At 38.0% G+C, this 18099-nt stretch overlaps 2 protein-coding genes across 2 annotated transcripts; one reads left to right on the top strand and one right to left on the bottom strand.

Moving 5' to 3' along the window:
• Positions 1-786: 786 nt before the first annotated feature.
• On the bottom strand, positions 787-12132 carry LOC141898283 (uncharacterized). The gene is made up of 9 exons (XM_074784125.1): positions 11966-12132; positions 11042-11494; positions 10367-10433; positions 10190-10289; positions 6058-9742; positions 5830-5944; positions 5370-5529; positions 4791-4863; positions 787-4444 (listed from the first exon to the last, which is right to left on the bottom strand). Exons 2-9 carry the CDS (start codon positions 11342-11344, stop codon positions 4292-4294), a joined length of 4656 nt encoding a protein of 1551 aa, XP_074640226.1. The 5' UTR covers positions 11345-11494; positions 11966-12132; the 3' UTR covers positions 787-4291.
• Positions 12133-16204: 4072 nt separating this feature from the next.
• LOC141899866 (DDRGK domain-containing protein 1-like) lies at positions 16205-18010 on the top strand. Its single transcript, XM_074786455.1, has 8 exons — positions 16205-16360; positions 16488-16649; positions 16776-16909; positions 16997-17098; positions 17189-17311; positions 17396-17434; positions 17515-17571; positions 17660-18010. The coding sequence occupies exons 1-8, from the start codon at positions 16258-16260 to the stop codon at positions 17906-17908; spliced, it is 969 nt and encodes a 322-aa protein (XP_074642556.1). The 5' UTR covers positions 16205-16257; the 3' UTR covers positions 17909-18010.
• The last annotated feature ends 89 nt before the right edge of the window (positions 18011-18099 follow it).

Below are 18099 nucleotides of genomic sequence, written 5' to 3'. Positions count from 1 at the left end.
TGCAAAAACCTAGACTACGCTAGTTGTCTACAACCGTGTAGTCTACGATCAAAACAAGCTGACACCAAAAAAACACCCACACATGCGTTCATTCCTATGAACGACATTTTGTCCGAGAAATAAAAAATCTTTTAATTCATACACTTCACATGAATCGAAATTTGATAAACGTCGAAAATCAATCGTAGAAAATGTAAATGATATTCGTATATATACATATATTTATATATATATCATCAATATTTTCATATTATCTTTACCACAAAATCTACTAGAATTAGTATACAGTGTGTTTATAAGACAGCCAAGTGCGAACAAAAGCATCTGTGTTAAAAACTAATTCTATCAACCAATTTAATATCAAAGATACATCTTGAGAATGAAAAAAATGCAAATAAATATGAATTTAAATGAGTTAAAATCCAATATTGTTCTTTACACGAAGTCAATGTTATTTAAATGTTTTCAGTGCCTTGCGGCTGGATTTGGCATTCGCACAAGACAAACAGCATAAAAATTTATATAAATTTTTCCGAAATTAAGTTAAGGTGAAAATACAACACACACACACACACATCGTGCACACGATACATATATATATATATATATATATATATATATATATATATATATATATATATATATATATATATATATATATATATATATATATATATATATATATATATATATATATATATATATATATATATATATATATATATATATATATATATATATATATATATATATAAATATATATATATATATGTAGGTAATCTTTGATTGGTCACTAATTTTTATGCAGTTTACGTGGCGTTTTTTTTGTCATACAATTAGTCTAACGATACAGGTTATAGAAACTTCAACAACAAACAACAATGAACATTCATTAACAAGGTGAACATGTAACATATCAAGTCTTGCTGCCCGTCCCGAGAGACGTACAGTAAACGTCCCCTTAATCGGACAAAAACGAAATAATTTTTGTGGCTTGCTAATGTATTTCCCTATCCTTAACCCAGGCTTTAGTTTACCACGGTCCAATTTCCGGGTCCCAGCTGGTCCGAGTTAGGCAAGGTTTACTGCATTAAGAAAACAAGTCGTTGGAGCAAAATCCCAATGATGGGCCATGGATTTGTGTTGGCCCCAGATCCTTCCCCTGAAAGAATGCGACAACTGTATTGAGTGAAGGTGATGAATTTGAGAGTCGTGCATAAGTAACTCAAATTCTGAATAAGTACCAGTAATAAATGTATATGATCCCCATCGAAGCTAGATTTTACAATAGAACTCTAAAACTGATGTGTAACCTCTATCGGGTGAATCACAAATTCATCTTCACAAAAACCTTTCACAGATATTCTTCAAGGTAGAATGCTTTCAGATCGCATCTCAAAACAGGCAGCGAGTTCTCTCACAAACTTGTATTCATTTCGCTACGCATTTCGTTTTTCATTCATTCACTGTGAGACATGCTTTTCATGTACGATCGGTTAAAATGTTTTTACACGAAAATTAAGTAGTAAGTAAGCTTTGAAAAGTAGTCGACTAGAAGCGGATAATATCGAATATCGTAGCATAAATTTCAAAAACACTCTCATCAAAAACAAAGGCGTCATATTCGCATACAAACATTATGGCTTCGAGTTTCACAAGAGTAGACTCTCTATGAAAGTGTGAAGTACTCGAATCAAAAGCACACACAGTAGATCAAAATTTAGTACTTTTCTTCGAAAAACTGCTCATGAAAAACAGGGCCCGAACGACATAAAACGCGTGCTACGTATCTTTTATAAAAACAAATAATGCAGATTGCACACAATTGCACGTGTAATAAACATTGAGCAAGATATTACGATATTATATATTTCCCGATGAAAAATCGATTCTGCCCTAACAGCAGATTCACACTAGTTCTGTTTTTTTTTTTAGAAGTTACGCAAGATTTTCACCGTCACTTCACACATCATACACATATTTATCGTTAATATCATCGTCGTTTGATTATTTTTGTTGTGTTTTTTAAACATATGTCACACAATTTTTTATATTTATATCCACGAAGCAGTGGTAGTTACTGTAGTAAGCACTATTTCCAATGAAACGTCGCGTCATGCGTAAAAACGCTTATTCGCAACGCACGAACGACGAGTTAAACGAATATCATAAATAATATTTGGAAAGGAATTTGATTGAAAAGAGCACAAATGTGAATTGTTGTTGGTGTTGTTGACATTGCGATCAGCGAAAAGAAAACTACACAAAACAATGTTTGAAATACAGGAGACAGGTGATATCTAAAATTCAAAGTGAAGAATTGGAAATCGTTCCTTTATCATAAAATTTCTAACCCCACTTTTCGATCCCTTTTGTACTAACGGATTTTCAAGCATCTCTATCACACGTAATGGAAGGGATGATCCCCTAGCAGCAATCTGCGTAATGCCCGATTAGTGAAACTTGCAAGCAAGCAATCATACGACACCAGAAAGCCTATCGTTGAAATTCCCATTTCCACAACTAAAGCTCGGGTTATTCTTTTATCCTACATAGGTTTTCAGAAGATAAATATTTGAATGTGAAAACACTCGCTTCAAGCTATCGACAGCAGAAAGTATCTTATGAATAGATCAACATTGTGAAACTAATTGCAGACAAGTCCCTTTAGACAAAAACACGGTTTCGGACTTGGAAAGATTGTAATCAACAGTCAATGCCAAATAAATACATGTGAAAGGAAGAATCTGCAGAATTCTGGAAAATCAACTTCATAATCATTAAATTTCTTCAATAAAATCTTGTTTCATTCTTAAAACCAGAATCCTTCCATACCCACGGCAGGGTCAGGTTCCAGAGTCAACTGAGACTTAGCTCGTTTCAGAAATTCACGTACATTCGACTGATTGAGCTAAGGCCACTTAGGAACTTCGAATCTCTGGAACTGAGTCTACCTTGCCATACACCTATACGCATATAACAATAATATAGATAAGTTACAGCTCTTTCTATCACATGAATAAGAATAATAGTTGGCATCTTAAATAGCTACAACTACAACCGATTAGAATAAATCTTTCAATAAACACTTTCATTATATATATATATATATATATCTACGGATTTCATCATATTCACAATAATGACATGAAACGAAAAATACATTAAAGAGAACAAAATAATCAATATTATTCAATACACTTTTTTTCCGTACACAAAAGAGACATATACATCTATAGCATTATTTTCTTTCAATGCAAATGTGCCTCAGCGTCGCGCGTAATTTTTTACACATTTTTACACAATAACAAACCGTTTCGAACTAAATCGATTCATCTAAACATATATCACAGATGCGTTTTTAATGTTTTTTTTGTTCATACTACCGATACGAATAAATGGAACAGCTACATATGACTAACCTCTCGTCTACCTTCCGCTATTGAAATATCTGATGTCACAGACTATTTACTAGCGTGAACATCTGATTTCTGAGACCCTGACAGACAGTCTGTCACGCAATGTATTAGACTATGGCATGCCTTACTAGTTGCAAGTTTTTCATCCGAAGAAAATCTAAGCTCATGAAAGATCATCCTCCGGTATCTACAGGGTTACATCAAATTGGTCGGTAGTCAAGAGGTTAAACGTAATGAAGTTTGATTAAGAACCGTTACACGAGTTCTTACAATAAATAACAAGACATCGCCATTTTCCGTTTACGCGTGAGCGTCGCTGTTTCCTGTTTCGTTATCACCTCGGAAGAAGAAATAAATTAATCTCTCGGTCAAATTTCACGCGCGCAACAACCAAATTCTAATTGAAGCTACCACCGCCGGACGATAACAACCGCGTCATTTTTCGTAAATTCAAATTATTTCGACGATTGAAATGAATCCGGATCAGCTTGATCCGTGAAACTGGCCTCTCGGTTCGGTTCTAACACAGGAAACATCGGCGCCCGCATAAATCATTTCAGCAATATTTCGGTATACTTCATCCCCCCTATTATATCACAGTCGCCGTTTATTTTATTCTACATTCTGTTTCATTTTCATTGCGGCCGTCTCCACCCTACTGCTGCCGTCGTCATCACCATCACTACATTCACCAATGTCTGATGTAACAGTAGATCAGCACGCATGATCCGTACTCAATCGATGACTCACTAAGCTATGAGGTGGGTTTATACTTACAGAGCAATCAACGTGAAATATACTCTTATAAGGTTCGTGTACACAGAGAATCCTATTGTCAATAATAATCACCAGCTAACGCTATACTTCGACAGTCATATATCTCCGTCTTTACTGACGATATCGGCAGACGGCGTCGAGCGATTTTTCTTGCCGTTTCGTCTTTTGAACAACGGCACGTGTTTCTTGCGAGAAGAACCGCCTCCTTGTAAGTGATGGCTGACCGGTATATCAAAACTGAGAATATCCTGAAAAAGTCATCGGTATAAATCATGATTTAATCATAAATCTTTCCAAATATTTCTGTAAGCTTTTTGTATTATTTTTCTTGTGAAAAAACGTTGAACTCAGAAAATCAATGATCCAAACAAAACATTTCCTGCTTGTTTTAGACATTTCTATCATATACCAGGCATTAGTCATCAAAAATGAAATTTCTATTCCCTAATTTCAAACGAAAATGACTGCTGAGACATCAAAGGGTTAACAAATGCTATTCAAATATCAATTTGAAAAGACAACATTGAAAAAGCAATTTCAATGCGTAACATCTGTCGCAGTCATACATTTAAAATGCGTAATTTAACTACTTACATCAGCATCTAGTGTAACATTTCCTGAGTCATCTGAGTATTGCTCTCCATCTGTGTCATCAAACATATTCACACTGGAAGCAATCAAAATGTAAATTTTTCATTCGTCAGTTTAAGGTCAACGATTCGAACGCATTCATATACAGAGTTTAACGCAATCATGGGAGAGTTGGTAAAGCATTTGACTCTATGATAACAGTTAGTGGGTTGGTAGAGTCCTGCATAGTACTGTAGTATGTGCGACATAAGTTATCTCAAAATACCCGTACATTGCATATGAATATTTTGACTTAATGGTGAAACGTCATCTGAGGTGTATCCAGAGGCCAATTTTGAAGGACTTTTCACACGCCAAAAGGGCACTTTGATGTCTATAAAGGCAACATTAGGTGCACTCCTGCACTGAAATGGGAGCACCAACCATCTGTGTCAACAAAATAGAAAAGGGCACTCAAAAATTTTGATGGACTTATACAAGTCTCACAATTCCCCCGTGGATCCACCCCTGCATCATGAACATTAATATCATTATCTATTAGAATCATCATCGTAATTGGGTGAGTTCAAATTCGACACTTACGTGGGATATCCGTGCAGAAATGGACAAGTGAAATCTTTAAAACATTCGCCGCGTTCCCAAAAACGACACGTTATCGTCGACAGGTCATGAGAGAATCGACAGCCTTTACGACGACAGTTTCCTTCCATAAAGAAACTACATGGTTTATTGATAATGGAACCTACAAATACAAGGCAAATACGTCCAATTTTTCAGATGAAAATGCAATGTAACTTTCTCCAAGCAGATATTGATACCGGTAAGTTATTCACAGTTTCCAAAGGCTCAGGCAAAAGCAAGCACTTTAAAGCACATTTTGATAGTAACACTTCTTTAGGCAAAATTTACACTTTTCGTCAAAAAAATAATTTTTGATACCCAAGTCAGAAGCAAGCGTGCCAGTACTTTTTAGAATCTCTTTGTGACAAGTAAGCACTTTTAAAGCGCCTTACAAAGATCTGCAATGAACTCTGTATTATACCTTTAACACGCTTCCTAGGTTTATGGACACCACTGGAGTCGGAATTCAGCCAATGGTCTTCCAGTTCAGAGGAATATAGAACACCATCTCGCGGAGGTGATGGGAAATTTATCAACTGAAATGGGAGTTAAGAATAGATATCTCATGTCCAGGCAATCATGGATAATAACTACCAGTAAATTGTCTGGTCATGAATTCAGCACGATTGAAATTCTATTTTTCACTCACCTGTTCACTAATCTCATCCGTAAAAACATCAGCATGTCCGGCAAATGTGTCACCAGCAATCCCATCACTCCACGGTTCAGATGCGTAGTAATCCGCGGTATCATCATCCAAGTCACCGAGACTTTTACTTTTCAGTTCGTTATCATCGGCTCGATTAAACGACGCAGACGATGACAACGGCAAATCGAGCGACATACCACCGCTGCTCCAAATATTACCTCGATTCTCCGTCGGCTCATCGCTCCAAAGATCGGAAAAGCCATCGGCCTCGTCGAGACGACGACGTGGTAGAGAAACGTTTATCAGAGACTGATCAACAGTATCGTCATTTGAGATCAAAAGTTGAGGTGTTTTAATATCAGATTCGCGTGCGTCACGTAAGGTCGACGTCGTGCGACGATCGCCGCCCGAGTCGCTGCTGCTGGTGCTGTCGCCGCTGCTTTGTATGTGAGCGCTGCAAAGCATCATCACGTCGAGATCGTCGGCTTCGATCGGCTCGCGTTCCTCGTGGAAAACGTCGCGCTCGGCGAAATCCATCGTCCAATACGACGACGACGGAGTGACGACGTCTACGTCATCCGGTACGCAGTAACTACCGCTCCGACTCGAGCCGCGAGTTCCCGCGTCGTCGTTGCGACTCGAGCTGCTCGTCGATTCGGCGCCCGATATCAACTGAGACAACGAGAAGTGAGACGTGAATTGATTATACTCTTCATCGCTGAGATATTCGCCGACTGGAGCGGCAGACGCCTCGGCCGCGTTCAACAAACGACGATCGTCCGCTCTTCTTCTTAAATAGAGCGACGAACGATCGACGGTGAAATCGTCGTATTCTACCGACGATTCCCGAGCCGTGGTCGAATCGGTCGATTCTTTACCTTCTCTTATTTCGGGCAAAATATGCTGAATGGATAGTAACGACTGTTCGGGCGGAGTTTCCTTCTCGGGCGATAGACCGTTCGTTTGCGACCATTTATCGCCGTCGAGATTCAATCGGAATTTCGGAATGAACTTCTGTCGAATGGCGTCCGTTGTGGCTTTCTCGTCTAAACAGTACGACTGGTAGCCGTCGACCCAGTCGTAGCTGTAAATCAAATCCGACGCGTTTTGATTATGGGTGTCCGCCGTCGCGTCGCCGGTCGAGTCGGAATTACCGGCCGTGCTGTTGCTGTCGTGAGAGAGCGATCGAATCGGCTTGAAGTGCGTCTGCGGAGAGTACAACGCGTTCGGCGACGGTGGACAAACTTCTTTCTTTTCTTCGTCGGCCGCTAATTTTCTGAGGTGAATGACCGGCGCCGTTTTCGCGAACAAGTTACTGTCGCTGTTGTGTCGCGTGAGTCGGTGAAGAATCGGTTTCAGGTCCGATTCGCTCTTCACGTGCGGCAGACGTCGCGGTATCGAATCGTTGAACGCCGAGAACTCCGACTTCAAGAACGCGCCGACGCCCGATACGTGACTGTACGTCGAATCCGGCTCGATGAAAAAGTCCCAATCGAAACTCAAATCATCGTCATTTTCCTCTTCGTCATTACGGTCACCCGGATAGTCGTCCCACATTCGTAGAGCATCCCACCATCGGTTATCGTCGTCATCGCCACACAGTTCATCGCGACCACCGACCGGAGAAACTTTCAGAGTAAACAGACGCGCACGACCTTCATCGACGACCGCGCCTCCGTCGGGAGCCAATTCCGCGCGAGACGTGAATCGATCGTTGAAATCATCGTCCGAGTTATAGACATGATTCAATGCTATTTCCCGCAATGATTTCACGATATCGCCGACCGTTTGACAATGAGGTTCGCGGTTGATTAGACTTTTAATGGCGTCGCAAAGCATCGACTCGTTAGAACTAGTTACATCGGCATCGGCGCGAATTTTTTCCACCGGTAACGGCTCGCGGTACCGCGTGTCCAGTGAAGTAGACAGGAATAGGGCCGTCTCGAACCATTTATTTCCAATCTGATTCGGCGTCTGTAGCGGAGGCGTCGTCGAGTATAATCCGCGTCTGAAATACCGCTCGAGAGGTTGAGCCGGCGATACCATCGTCGACGACGTCTCCCATCTACACGACCACACCGACGTGCTTCCCGGAGACATCAGGTTCCAACGAAAACTCAAAAATTGCGGCGAGTTCAACTTCTCACCTGGCGACACCGTGAATCCAACATCCATCGAACTGACGTTCGTCCAATCGAAGTACCTTTCGTTCAACTCGTCTATCAGATCGTTGGCGATGTTTTCAAATTCGGTGTTCACCTCCAGCTGGCTAACAACTGATGTCTTCTGATTATCGATATTTTCATATGGACTCGGAGACGGCTGCTCGTTGTCATTTACGTCATTGTTGTCCCACCAGTCGAGCAGAGAAAAGAAGCTATCCCCCAGTAATGGACTATCGACGCCGTCTCTTTTTTTTCGAGCGGGTTCGGCGAGATAACCGTCATCAATACAACACGATCTCAGCTCGTTAATCTCGGCGGAATTGCTGGTTATATCGACGAAACTTGTATCTTCTTTCTCAACAACTACCGCAGCATTATCATCACCATCATTTACATCGAGTACATCGTCGCCATTATCGACCTCATTTTCGTCATCATCACCGTCATCATCTGTACCGCTGAATGCTTTCGCATCGTCTAACAGATCAGCGACAGGGTGAGCACTAGCATCGCTCTCACTGAGAGATCTCGCCGAAGAGATCTCATTCACTTTCTCGCACTGACTCGCGCTACTTTCACTCAAACGCGTAAGCATGCTTTCCTTGTTCATGCGTTTCAATATATACGGCAAAAACCTCGAAGCTTTGTGGCCAGATTCCGATTCAATTCTGGGCAACGGCGTCGTGAAACACTTCAGAACATCTTCTTCGGTATTGTTTGCAGGACGAGCCTCGTCCGATTCAGTCTTTTCATCATCGACCGGAACGGAAACCGAAGCAGAATTACAATCGTCGACCATCTGAGAATCGACATCAGCACCTTTTTCACCATCGAGCATCACATCAGTACCGGGCTCCGTACACCACCACACCTCTCGACCATCTTCGAGTGCATCTTTGATCGACTGAAGAATATCCGTCTCCGATAACGGATCGCCTTCTTCTTCGATATTCTGGTTCTCATCGGCTGTTACTTTACGTTGGTAAAGACGACCTTTTCGAAGAGAAGTTGGGGGAAACATCTTGTAGAGCGGCTCTGTGTACCATGACCAGTCTTCATGAGGTCCATCAACACCAGTAGTTTGTCCATTGCTATTTTTACCACGATTCGACGACGACGACTCACAGATGCTGGCCTCGCGTCGAATAAGCCGAAGTATCTCCTCTTTCATTTTTCGATGCGCCGGGTCGTCACAATCGAGTAAACCAGTCGGAAGTTTTCCGCAAGTCGGCGACATCTTCGGCACGATGAAATACGGATTTGAATCGTCGAATTCTTGCTTACGTTTCGTTTTATAGATAACGAACTGCCTCGGCGGTTTCGGATTGGAAACTTTCTCGAACGAAATACTACCACGCGACGATTTCTCCGCGACACTCGCCGATTTCTCCGCGGACTTTCGGTCGACGTCAGACGGAGAAATTGACACTTTATGACTCCACGATTCTTCAGGTTTTATCTGAACCGGCGGTGCTCCTTTGACTAGTTTATCACTCAGAGGTGGAAATGCTTCATAATACCTGCAAACAATGAATCGGTGATACCCGTATAAAACATGACTCATACCTTATCACGACGCCAGCATGACTCAGTTATTTATATATAAACAAAGACCTGTGACATTTAGTTCAAGCTGTTGGAATTATGCCTAAATAAACATGCACACTGGATGCAGGTAGATTGCTTAACTCAATCGACTTGATGAATGAAATAATTAACAATGTTAGGTCCCACCATGGACGTATAAACTAGATTAGTTTATATCTAGTTTATACGTCCATGGTACCACACATAGGGACAACCTAGAACTGTGGTACTTGAGGTAGAGTGACCTATCACAACTATGAGATAGTGCTTGTAACACTGTAGCAAATCCGACAATGAATATCGATACTTTGATGACATTTTTTTCATAATCATTTCTAATGGGATCGGAGTTTGAATAATGGGCTAGATGAGTCAAGTACACCTTCAAAATGTGAGGAAAATGATACCTTTCAGTCGGGACCCGATTCTTCATTCGCTTATCGCCATCTTCTTCACCAGAAGTTCCAGGACTTTTCGACCCTACAAAAACACATCTATTATTAGTACACTCTGACACATTTCTCATTACATAACATACGAAAATCATCAATACTTACTGGCTCCTTGTTTCTGTTGCTTCAGTTTATTATACGTCTCTTCAACGAGGCTTTCAATTCCAGATCCCTACAAATATTCATTTCACCGATAATATAATGAAGTGTAATCCAATAAAATGATCCAGACAGATATAGGCCTAGGAGCAATGAAATCTTATATCTTCTAAGATGAAATTGATTGATATAAAAAAGCACTGATATTTATCAACAAGAGAAAAATTTATTTTACAGAAACTTATAAGACAAAAACCATGAGACATAAAGTAGGACTTATTTCTTTAGCGGCACCCTCAAAAAGAACAATTTAACGAGAGGTGCTTTGAGTACCGAGGACTACATCACAAAGGACACTAAATATCTTAACTAAGAGGCTATCTGTACATAGGCATACAGCCTTGCCTTCTTTGATGGTAAATTATGATAGGATATGAAAAAAAAAATCAATTTCAACATCAAAGAAATCAGAATTTTTTTTCTCTTTTGTGTGTGGTTTTGTATGACAATATCAAGAAGTCGATGAAAGGAAAGCCATCGTGTTTTTGAGAAGTCTTGATGATGAGATATTGGTCTGGTATGAAGCGCAATATGCAATAATGTCTGTACTCAAACAGATCCCGATTACGTAGTCTGAATGTTATGCGATTGAATGTAAAATTAGATTTAATCTAAACTTACTTCATCAGTGACAGATAGTAAACATTCGACTGCTGCTGTTTTCTTCAGTTCATCGCCATCGAGTGACTTTTTATCGTGCTTCTTATTTCTGTTCTTACCAATGCTGGGCACCTGTTCGGCTTTTATCTGTTTTTTCGGAGTGAATACGTCAGGCTCTGTGTGCTCGAGTTCAAAGTTATCCTGTTGAAGGATGCTGAGGATGTATCGAGTATAGATCATGGCGTCGATGCCTCGCAGTTCGAGTTCTCGGCCGAGCCACGCTTGAATCGAAGATGTGGTCGGCATGTTGACGTCCAGCAACATTTCAAACAAATAGCGGTTTCGCTTTTTTTTCCTCCCAGTTTAATCGAATACGTACAACGTCGGTAAAACTGCAGTGGACTCCATGTGGCGTTAATGATACCACAACTGGTATGGCCACAGTTAAGCTTCTACAACTCCATCGTAAAAATCCTACAAAATCAAACAGAAAGTAAAACTAAATGTTCATCATCAACAATTTACAATTTAAATTCATCATATAATCATCCGATTCTTTTTATAACAGTTGTGGCAAGTGTTACTGTTAGCATTGGGAAAGTTAGATTGAGCATATTTAGAATGGAAAGTAACATAGATTGTCATATTGGACTTTTGCCAATGAGCTAGCTTCTCTATCCCTTCGAGTCCACTGTACTTACCTCCTCCTCATAAGGACTTTTGAATTTGATATACTTCTACTCAGTCAAAATTTTACCGATCGAACAAATAAGACTGACACTGTAGATGCGCACTTAACTTTACTTAACAGAGTGATAGAGGGATTATGAAAGGTAGAGAAACTGGTTTTTACGTCGTACTATTTCAGCCAAACCCGTCAAACAAACATGAATAAACAGACAAGAAAACCCGTCAGAATTTCAAATTTTGCCGATCGAAAAATACCTTCATGACAAGGAAGTTCCTCCTGTAAAGATTACATCTATAGGCGGCAAGGCTGCCTGGTATTGTGTACGAGACAGAAATTAAACCAGTATCATGGTTGATGTTCAAGCGGCATCAGCAGCATCAACCATGAAAACAAAATCTCAGAAATTTCATCGCCACCATCAAAACGGATAATAACGCATTGTGTGAAATAGAAGTATTGCGACAAACCAAATAGTGCATTAAATCAGAACAAGGAAATTCCATAAAACTTAATTTTAACAAATCGAATGTGTCCATTTTATAGGAGCCACGGTTAAAGTTTTCACATTTCGAACAAATTTTAAGTTTGGCATGAGAAATTGCGTTATGTTTATTTCTGGATTATTTTGACAACTTGCCGCGTAACGATATATTGCGGCGAAAAAACTACTTTCATTTCAACCACATCAATTCGATTAAATTTTATTGATGCGTTCTAAAAGTGAAAAATTAACCAAATTTTTCAACTCATAAGATGCTGGTTTTCGGCCATGATAATAATTATAAAAAATATAACAAAATGTTCAACTTGAAATATGGAAAAATATGGAAGCCCTGAGACGACATTGCCAGTTGCTAGTTGCCAGTTGCCATGATTCTTGTTTGCTAGCTTGCTTGCTTGCTTGAGTAGGCCTACGTATTCTGTCTTCGAAAGGAAAGGCTCAAATAAATCTTTTCCCTTACCAATCTTATCCATAAACAAACATTTACATGTTAACGCCATTAAAATACTTCGGAAAAAACCGATACTATCATTTTATTAACACTGAAAACAAGAAACGAAATTCTTAATATGGACTTTCCTAGATTTACATGATGATACCGTTTAATCCAGTATCAAAATTAGAGAAAGAAATTTGGGGTTTTTCAAATTATGAGTGGTAAGCGCAATGAAGTTGTTGGCAGAATTTCCATGAGGGCTGCAAGTAATCTAAAAAGCCTATATATGCCTCCACTCAATTGAATAATAATTTTTATGAATTAAAATCTGTCTGACGGGGTTTTTGACCCCAGTATCCTAGGTAGGCCTACTTATGTATAAAAACAACCCAGACTGAAACATCCATGCTGGGCTAACCAGGATACAAGAGATTCTTTTGCAGCAAGAAACAAAGAAACTCCATCGACAATCTCCTTGCCTTAAAGTCTGTTGAGGAAACCACCAATTAAGAGTCTAATAAAAGCTAAGCTCCATTAATTCAAGATATTGGTCTTCGATCCTTGGTCGATAGATAAGTCAAGTTAGGTTAGTGACAAGGGGTAAATGTTGGCGTCGATCGCCGAGATATAGTTTCAACATCATATTGTGAGTTTTTATCATCATGCTTACCGTAGTTAAACATAGTCAACAGTGGCTATAACCCTGTCTTGCTAGGCCCTAGATATCACATAGTTAGGAAACATAGAACATAACGTTAGACCAGTGTTGATGTACATATATTAACTATTTGCTGAATTGTATATGTACTAATTTGATGGCATTGATATTTACGGAAGGTTTTGACAAATTTGAAATCGTAGATTTCGATTTTCACATTGATCTTTAAGCCTCCATCAATCTGTTTGATGATCATAGCTACGTATTTGAAAACTAAAGCTTTATCCGAAAGGAGATCATTATAACATTTGAGAGGTAAAGCTAGGAATAACGAGGCATAAAGTTATAGCTAGGACTAATTTTTGAACATTTTAACATTGTTTATAGCTGTTTGAACTTCTTTTATTGTAATTTGGAAATCCATATCACGAGATGGCTCTCGTGAATAATCACTTAGCTTCAAATCGGGTGTATAATGATTATTAAGGAGTGGCAGTGAATCGGTAGCGCTTTTTTTAAAATGGGCCCCAGGACTTTACAGTGAAAAAATGCAGTTGTAAATAGAGGAATATAAATAATACATGTACATAACTACAAACTACAAGTACATAAATTAATTCTAAAAAAATATTAAAAAAACAATAAATAATAAATAGAATAAACAACAATACAAACAAACAATAAATTAAAATTCTATTTACATGAAAAGGCATTTTTTCAAATATTTATCAACAAGGTTCTTCATTTATCGAACAACCTTCCCTAAGTTTAGCGAAAACCCGAGATCTTTTCTGTTATTATTCAAAGCATTCTATCAACTCAGTTATTGTAATGAACAAAACAAATAACCATAAACCTTAACTAAATCGAACACACTTAAAAAAACTGATATGATAGAATGCTTTGAATAACTGTTATGAAAGATCGACCGTCCTTTCAACTAGCCGCGCTCAATCACTGCTGTGACTATTTATTGTTATACTGGGGTAGACTTACTGTCAAAAATCTGGTAAATACTTTTTAATTTTTTTAAAGAATGTAAACAGCTATAAACTTAGTTATTGATGTTATTGATTAGTTACCGATTGTATAATTACGTTGATTGTTTTCAAAGCTTGATAATTGTTTTCAAAGCTGGAAGAAAAAACGTCAGAATACTTAGTTTGTAATGTCAAGGTGTTAGGTAATCTTTAAGTCGGGGCAAAGTTGGCAAAATTCTAGTTTTCTAGTGAAAGTAATGTTAATGAAAATGAAATTAAGACTGATTAATTTATACTAAGATTTCCAGAGTGAATCCGAGTGAATCTCAATTAGAGTGAATCTCAATTAAGATATTATTGTTGTGTGAATAAAACGATGTACATTTTCATCATTCATGTTGAAACATTTCAGTTGTTAAGTTTTATAGCAACAATTTCACTTTGGTGCTTTTCAGTGGTTCATGAAATACTGATTTAATTAAGGGCCTGTCGAAAATAGCAGCAGTTTCTTGATAACTTTAGGATACAATGCTAATTGGTAAATTGTCCTAGCTTTGTTTTGATTATCGGTTTAACCGCGTCTGTGTGGGGCCTATAATATCTGAATTTCTGATCTTTATATAGAGTTGTATTTATATCTACTATCAAGCTGAATAATAAAATTAAGAAGTTACTGTAGCTTTGTCAGTTAAACCATATTTGTTTGAAGATACTCGATATATCTTTAATTGTCACGAAGAAAGAACTTTATAATAGTTTGCCGGGTTTGATCTAAGGAATAAATGCCACTTGATCTTGGGGCAAAGCATATATGTAGTATCACTTGACCCTCAAAAATCAACCTGTCCTACATGAGCAGTGCGATTGTGACACATGAGTGGGCAACTTTTTCACTGTGGTGCTTTTCGATCAGTGGTTCATAGCATACTATTTTTTATTAAGGTCCTTATGGAAAATAGAGGAGCAGTCTCCTGATAAATGAGGATATATGAAGTTAGTAAATTGTGCCAGCTGTATTCAAATTGACAAGTGAACAATTTTATCTTGTTGATTGCGTATAAGAGGATACCTCCAAAAACACTTTGCATTAAAAAATAACTAATTTGCTCATGTCTGAGCAAAGGTGGCAAAACTCTAGTTATCTTGTAAAATAAAGTTGATGAAAATTAAATCAAATGTTTAGTTAATCATAAGCTTTCCAGTTTAAATTTGTATTTTTATCTCTGGTTTTAATTTTCTTATGTTGGAGACTTTTTTTAAAAATACAGGTCATGTTTTTGTAAATGAGGCACTTCCTCAGGTACATAAATACCTGTCATTTAGGTATAATTGTTGTTGTGGGATAAAACGACATGTTCATGTCAATTGAACCATTACATAGGTGTATAAACTCTCGTTTATAGTTTATACGCCTATGGTGGTTGGACTAGTTGTTTTTTAAAGTCCACGTGTTTGAGGAGCTTACATTATAATTCCTCGAGCACTCCTGGCATTTTCTATAATTGGTGTATGAGAATAAATATGATTGATTTTAAAATTTGTCATTCGTTTAGTTAAGTTCGATATAGCAAATCCTGGATTGAGGCCTATCGTTTAAGAAAAATTGATTTAATGAAGAAATTAAATCGATTTAAGAGTTAAACCTTTTTATGAAACGGCCTGTGTTTTATTCTTGCAATCTACTTCTTTTTTTCAACCGAAAAAAAATAATCCCACCAACTTGTCTGCCGACAACCTTAGATGCGGTTATATCAACAGCACAAAACCATACGTTCCGACACTGCACATTTACACTGGGCCCGTTGACGGTTGTTGACGCTCAACTCGCAACTGGCAACTACTAAGGCAACTGGCAATGTCATCTCAGGGCTTCCATAGAAAAGGGGATATCTTTTTCAAACGATCGCAAACCATAGTGTGGAGACTTCCGGTTTCATTTTCTAACGCAACTCTTCTAAAATTCCTGCAATATGGATACATTTGGCATTGATCCGATGGTTTACGCCGTTATGGCTTTAATAATAGTTGTTGCTCTATTTTTTATCACAAAATTTGGTAAAAGCGCTATTCAGGGTAAGTTTCCGTTGACATAGCGAGTGAAAAAGTGACGCCAAAAATTACGTATCAAGACCAATGTCAATTAATAAGGCTATTTTATTTGATCATTGATTATGTGTCTACTAGATTGATTATTTTACAGCTGCAATTCAAGAAGAAACAAGAGGAGGTAGAAGGAGGATACGCGATCCAGCTGGGGAAGGAGGAGGTGATGTCGCTCCAGCAGTTGCAGCTGCACGGCGTGCTGGAGGAGCGAGGGCGAGGCAAAGATTGCGTCGGCCACAGAGGAATGTCAATGAAGAAGGTAAAGAGGAAAGCTTAATTCAAACTTGAAAGTTTATTGGCGTCGAAGTAAAAACGCATATATTGCTTCATATTGTCAACATTAGTTATAAAACTAATTGATAATTTTCTCCCTTAACGTTTGCAGAAGATATGGACGATGAAGACGGAGAAGATGGACCTCTTCCTTATGAGCTCGATATCGATGATACAGAGGGTAAAATTGGAGCAAAGAAACTAAGAAAAATTCAGGAAAAAGCTGAGAAAAAGGCCATGAGAGAGGTAACGAATCAGTGTTGATCAAATGCTTAAGATAGAAAAGATTTTGTCAGAAATGTTTTTTAAATCTTTGATATTTTATTGTTTCAGCAAGTAGAGAGGGATCGCGAAGAAAGGAAGAAAAGAGAGGCAGAATTTGAGAAACTGAGGAAAGAGAAAGAGGAACAAGAAAAAGCAGAAGAAGCGCTTCGAGTAAGAAATTATGCTTTTACTTGCTTTTTAACGGTTGTGAAATGAATTTATAGTTTTGATATCTTGCCACTAATCATACCTGTATTACAGGAAGCTGAAGAGAAGAAAAGGAAAGAAGAAGAAGAAAAAAGAGCACATGAAGAATATTTAAAAATGAAAGAAGCATTCACAGTTGATGAGGAGGGTGTAGATGTAGAAAACTTGGATGCTGATGTAAGTTATTTAGTTTTTGGAAGTTTCTACTCATATTCCATTTAATTATTGCTTAAAAAATCTTCCTCATGTTTTTTTTCTTAGCCTGAATCACTGTTACAAGAGTTCATCGATTATATAAAGGTAAGCTATCTTCTCATTTAATTCTTTTCTTGATCTACGGTTGAAAAACATATAGCATATTTCAACTTTCTATTTTACAGCAAATGAAAGTTGTTATGCTTGAGGATTTAGCGGCACATTTCAAAATCAAAACTCAGGTACTAAATTACATAAAACTTAATTTTGATTTTGCACAATTCAGTGATTAAGTCTAATTGCTAATTTATTGCTAAATTATTGTTTTAGGATTGTATTGAACGTGTGCAAAGTTTACAAGAAGAAGGTAGATTAACCGGCGTCATCGACGACCGAGGCAAATTCATTTATATCACGATGGAAGAACTGGAGGCAGTGGCTAAATTCATCAAACAGAGAGGAAGAGTTTCAATCACAGAGCTAGCGGAATCGAGCAATAAATTAATAGACCTTTCGCCCGATAATGAGATACAGAAAAAACTTATGTCAGCCTCAGAGTCTGTAGATGTATCCGCATAGCTGTTATAAAATAAACTCTTTTTCGCATTTTTGGCTTTTAAATTTTTCATTTTTTGTTGGATTATTTTTTGTGAAGGATAATGAATAAATGGTAATATATTAAGAAAATGTGTTTTTCTGTAATATTGTAAAGGATTGAGATATTTTGATCGAATTACATTCATATGTAGTTAGTTGCCTAATCGTTAGTG

This window comes from Tubulanus polymorphus, chromosome 2 (genome assembly GCF_964204645.1).
Source record: "Tubulanus polymorphus chromosome 2, tnTubPoly1.2, whole genome shotgun sequence".
Taxonomy (NCBI): Eukaryota; Metazoa; Nemertea; class Palaeonemertea; order Tubulaniformes; family Tubulanidae; genus Tubulanus; species Tubulanus polymorphus.
The sequence above is the reverse complement of the archived record's forward strand: the minus strand, read 5'-3'. Positions and strand labels throughout refer to the sequence as shown.

What these genes read in the sequence shown, in the direction of transcription:
- LOC141899866 (XM_074786455.1), top strand. Translation starts at nt 16,258, where the DNA reads ATGGATACATTTGGCATTGATCCGATGGTTTACGCCGTTATGGCTTTA. An exon ending in TAGAAAACTTGGATGCTGAT is followed by an intron (nt 17,312 to 17,395) that starts GTAAGTTATTTA and finishes TTTTTTTCTTAG; the next exon opens with CCTGAATCACTGTTACAAGA. An exon ending in AGTTCATCGATTATATAAAG is followed by an intron (nt 17,435 to 17,514) that starts GTAAGCTATCTT and finishes TCTATTTTACAG; the next exon opens with CAAATGAAAGTTGTTATGCT.
- LOC141898283 (XM_074784125.1), bottom strand. Translation starts at nt 11,344, where the DNA reads ATGTTGCTGGACGTCAACATGCCGACCACATCTTCGATTCAAGCGTGG. An exon ending in TACTATCTGTCACTGATGAA is followed by an intron (nt 10,434 to 11,041) that starts GTAAGTTTAGAT and finishes GAATATTTGTAG; the next exon opens with GGATCTGGAATTGAAAGCCT. An exon ending in CGGATGAGATTAGTGAACAG is followed by an intron (nt 5,945 to 6,057) that starts GTGAGTGAAAAA and finishes CTCCCATTTCAG; the next exon opens with TTGATAAATTTCCCATCACC.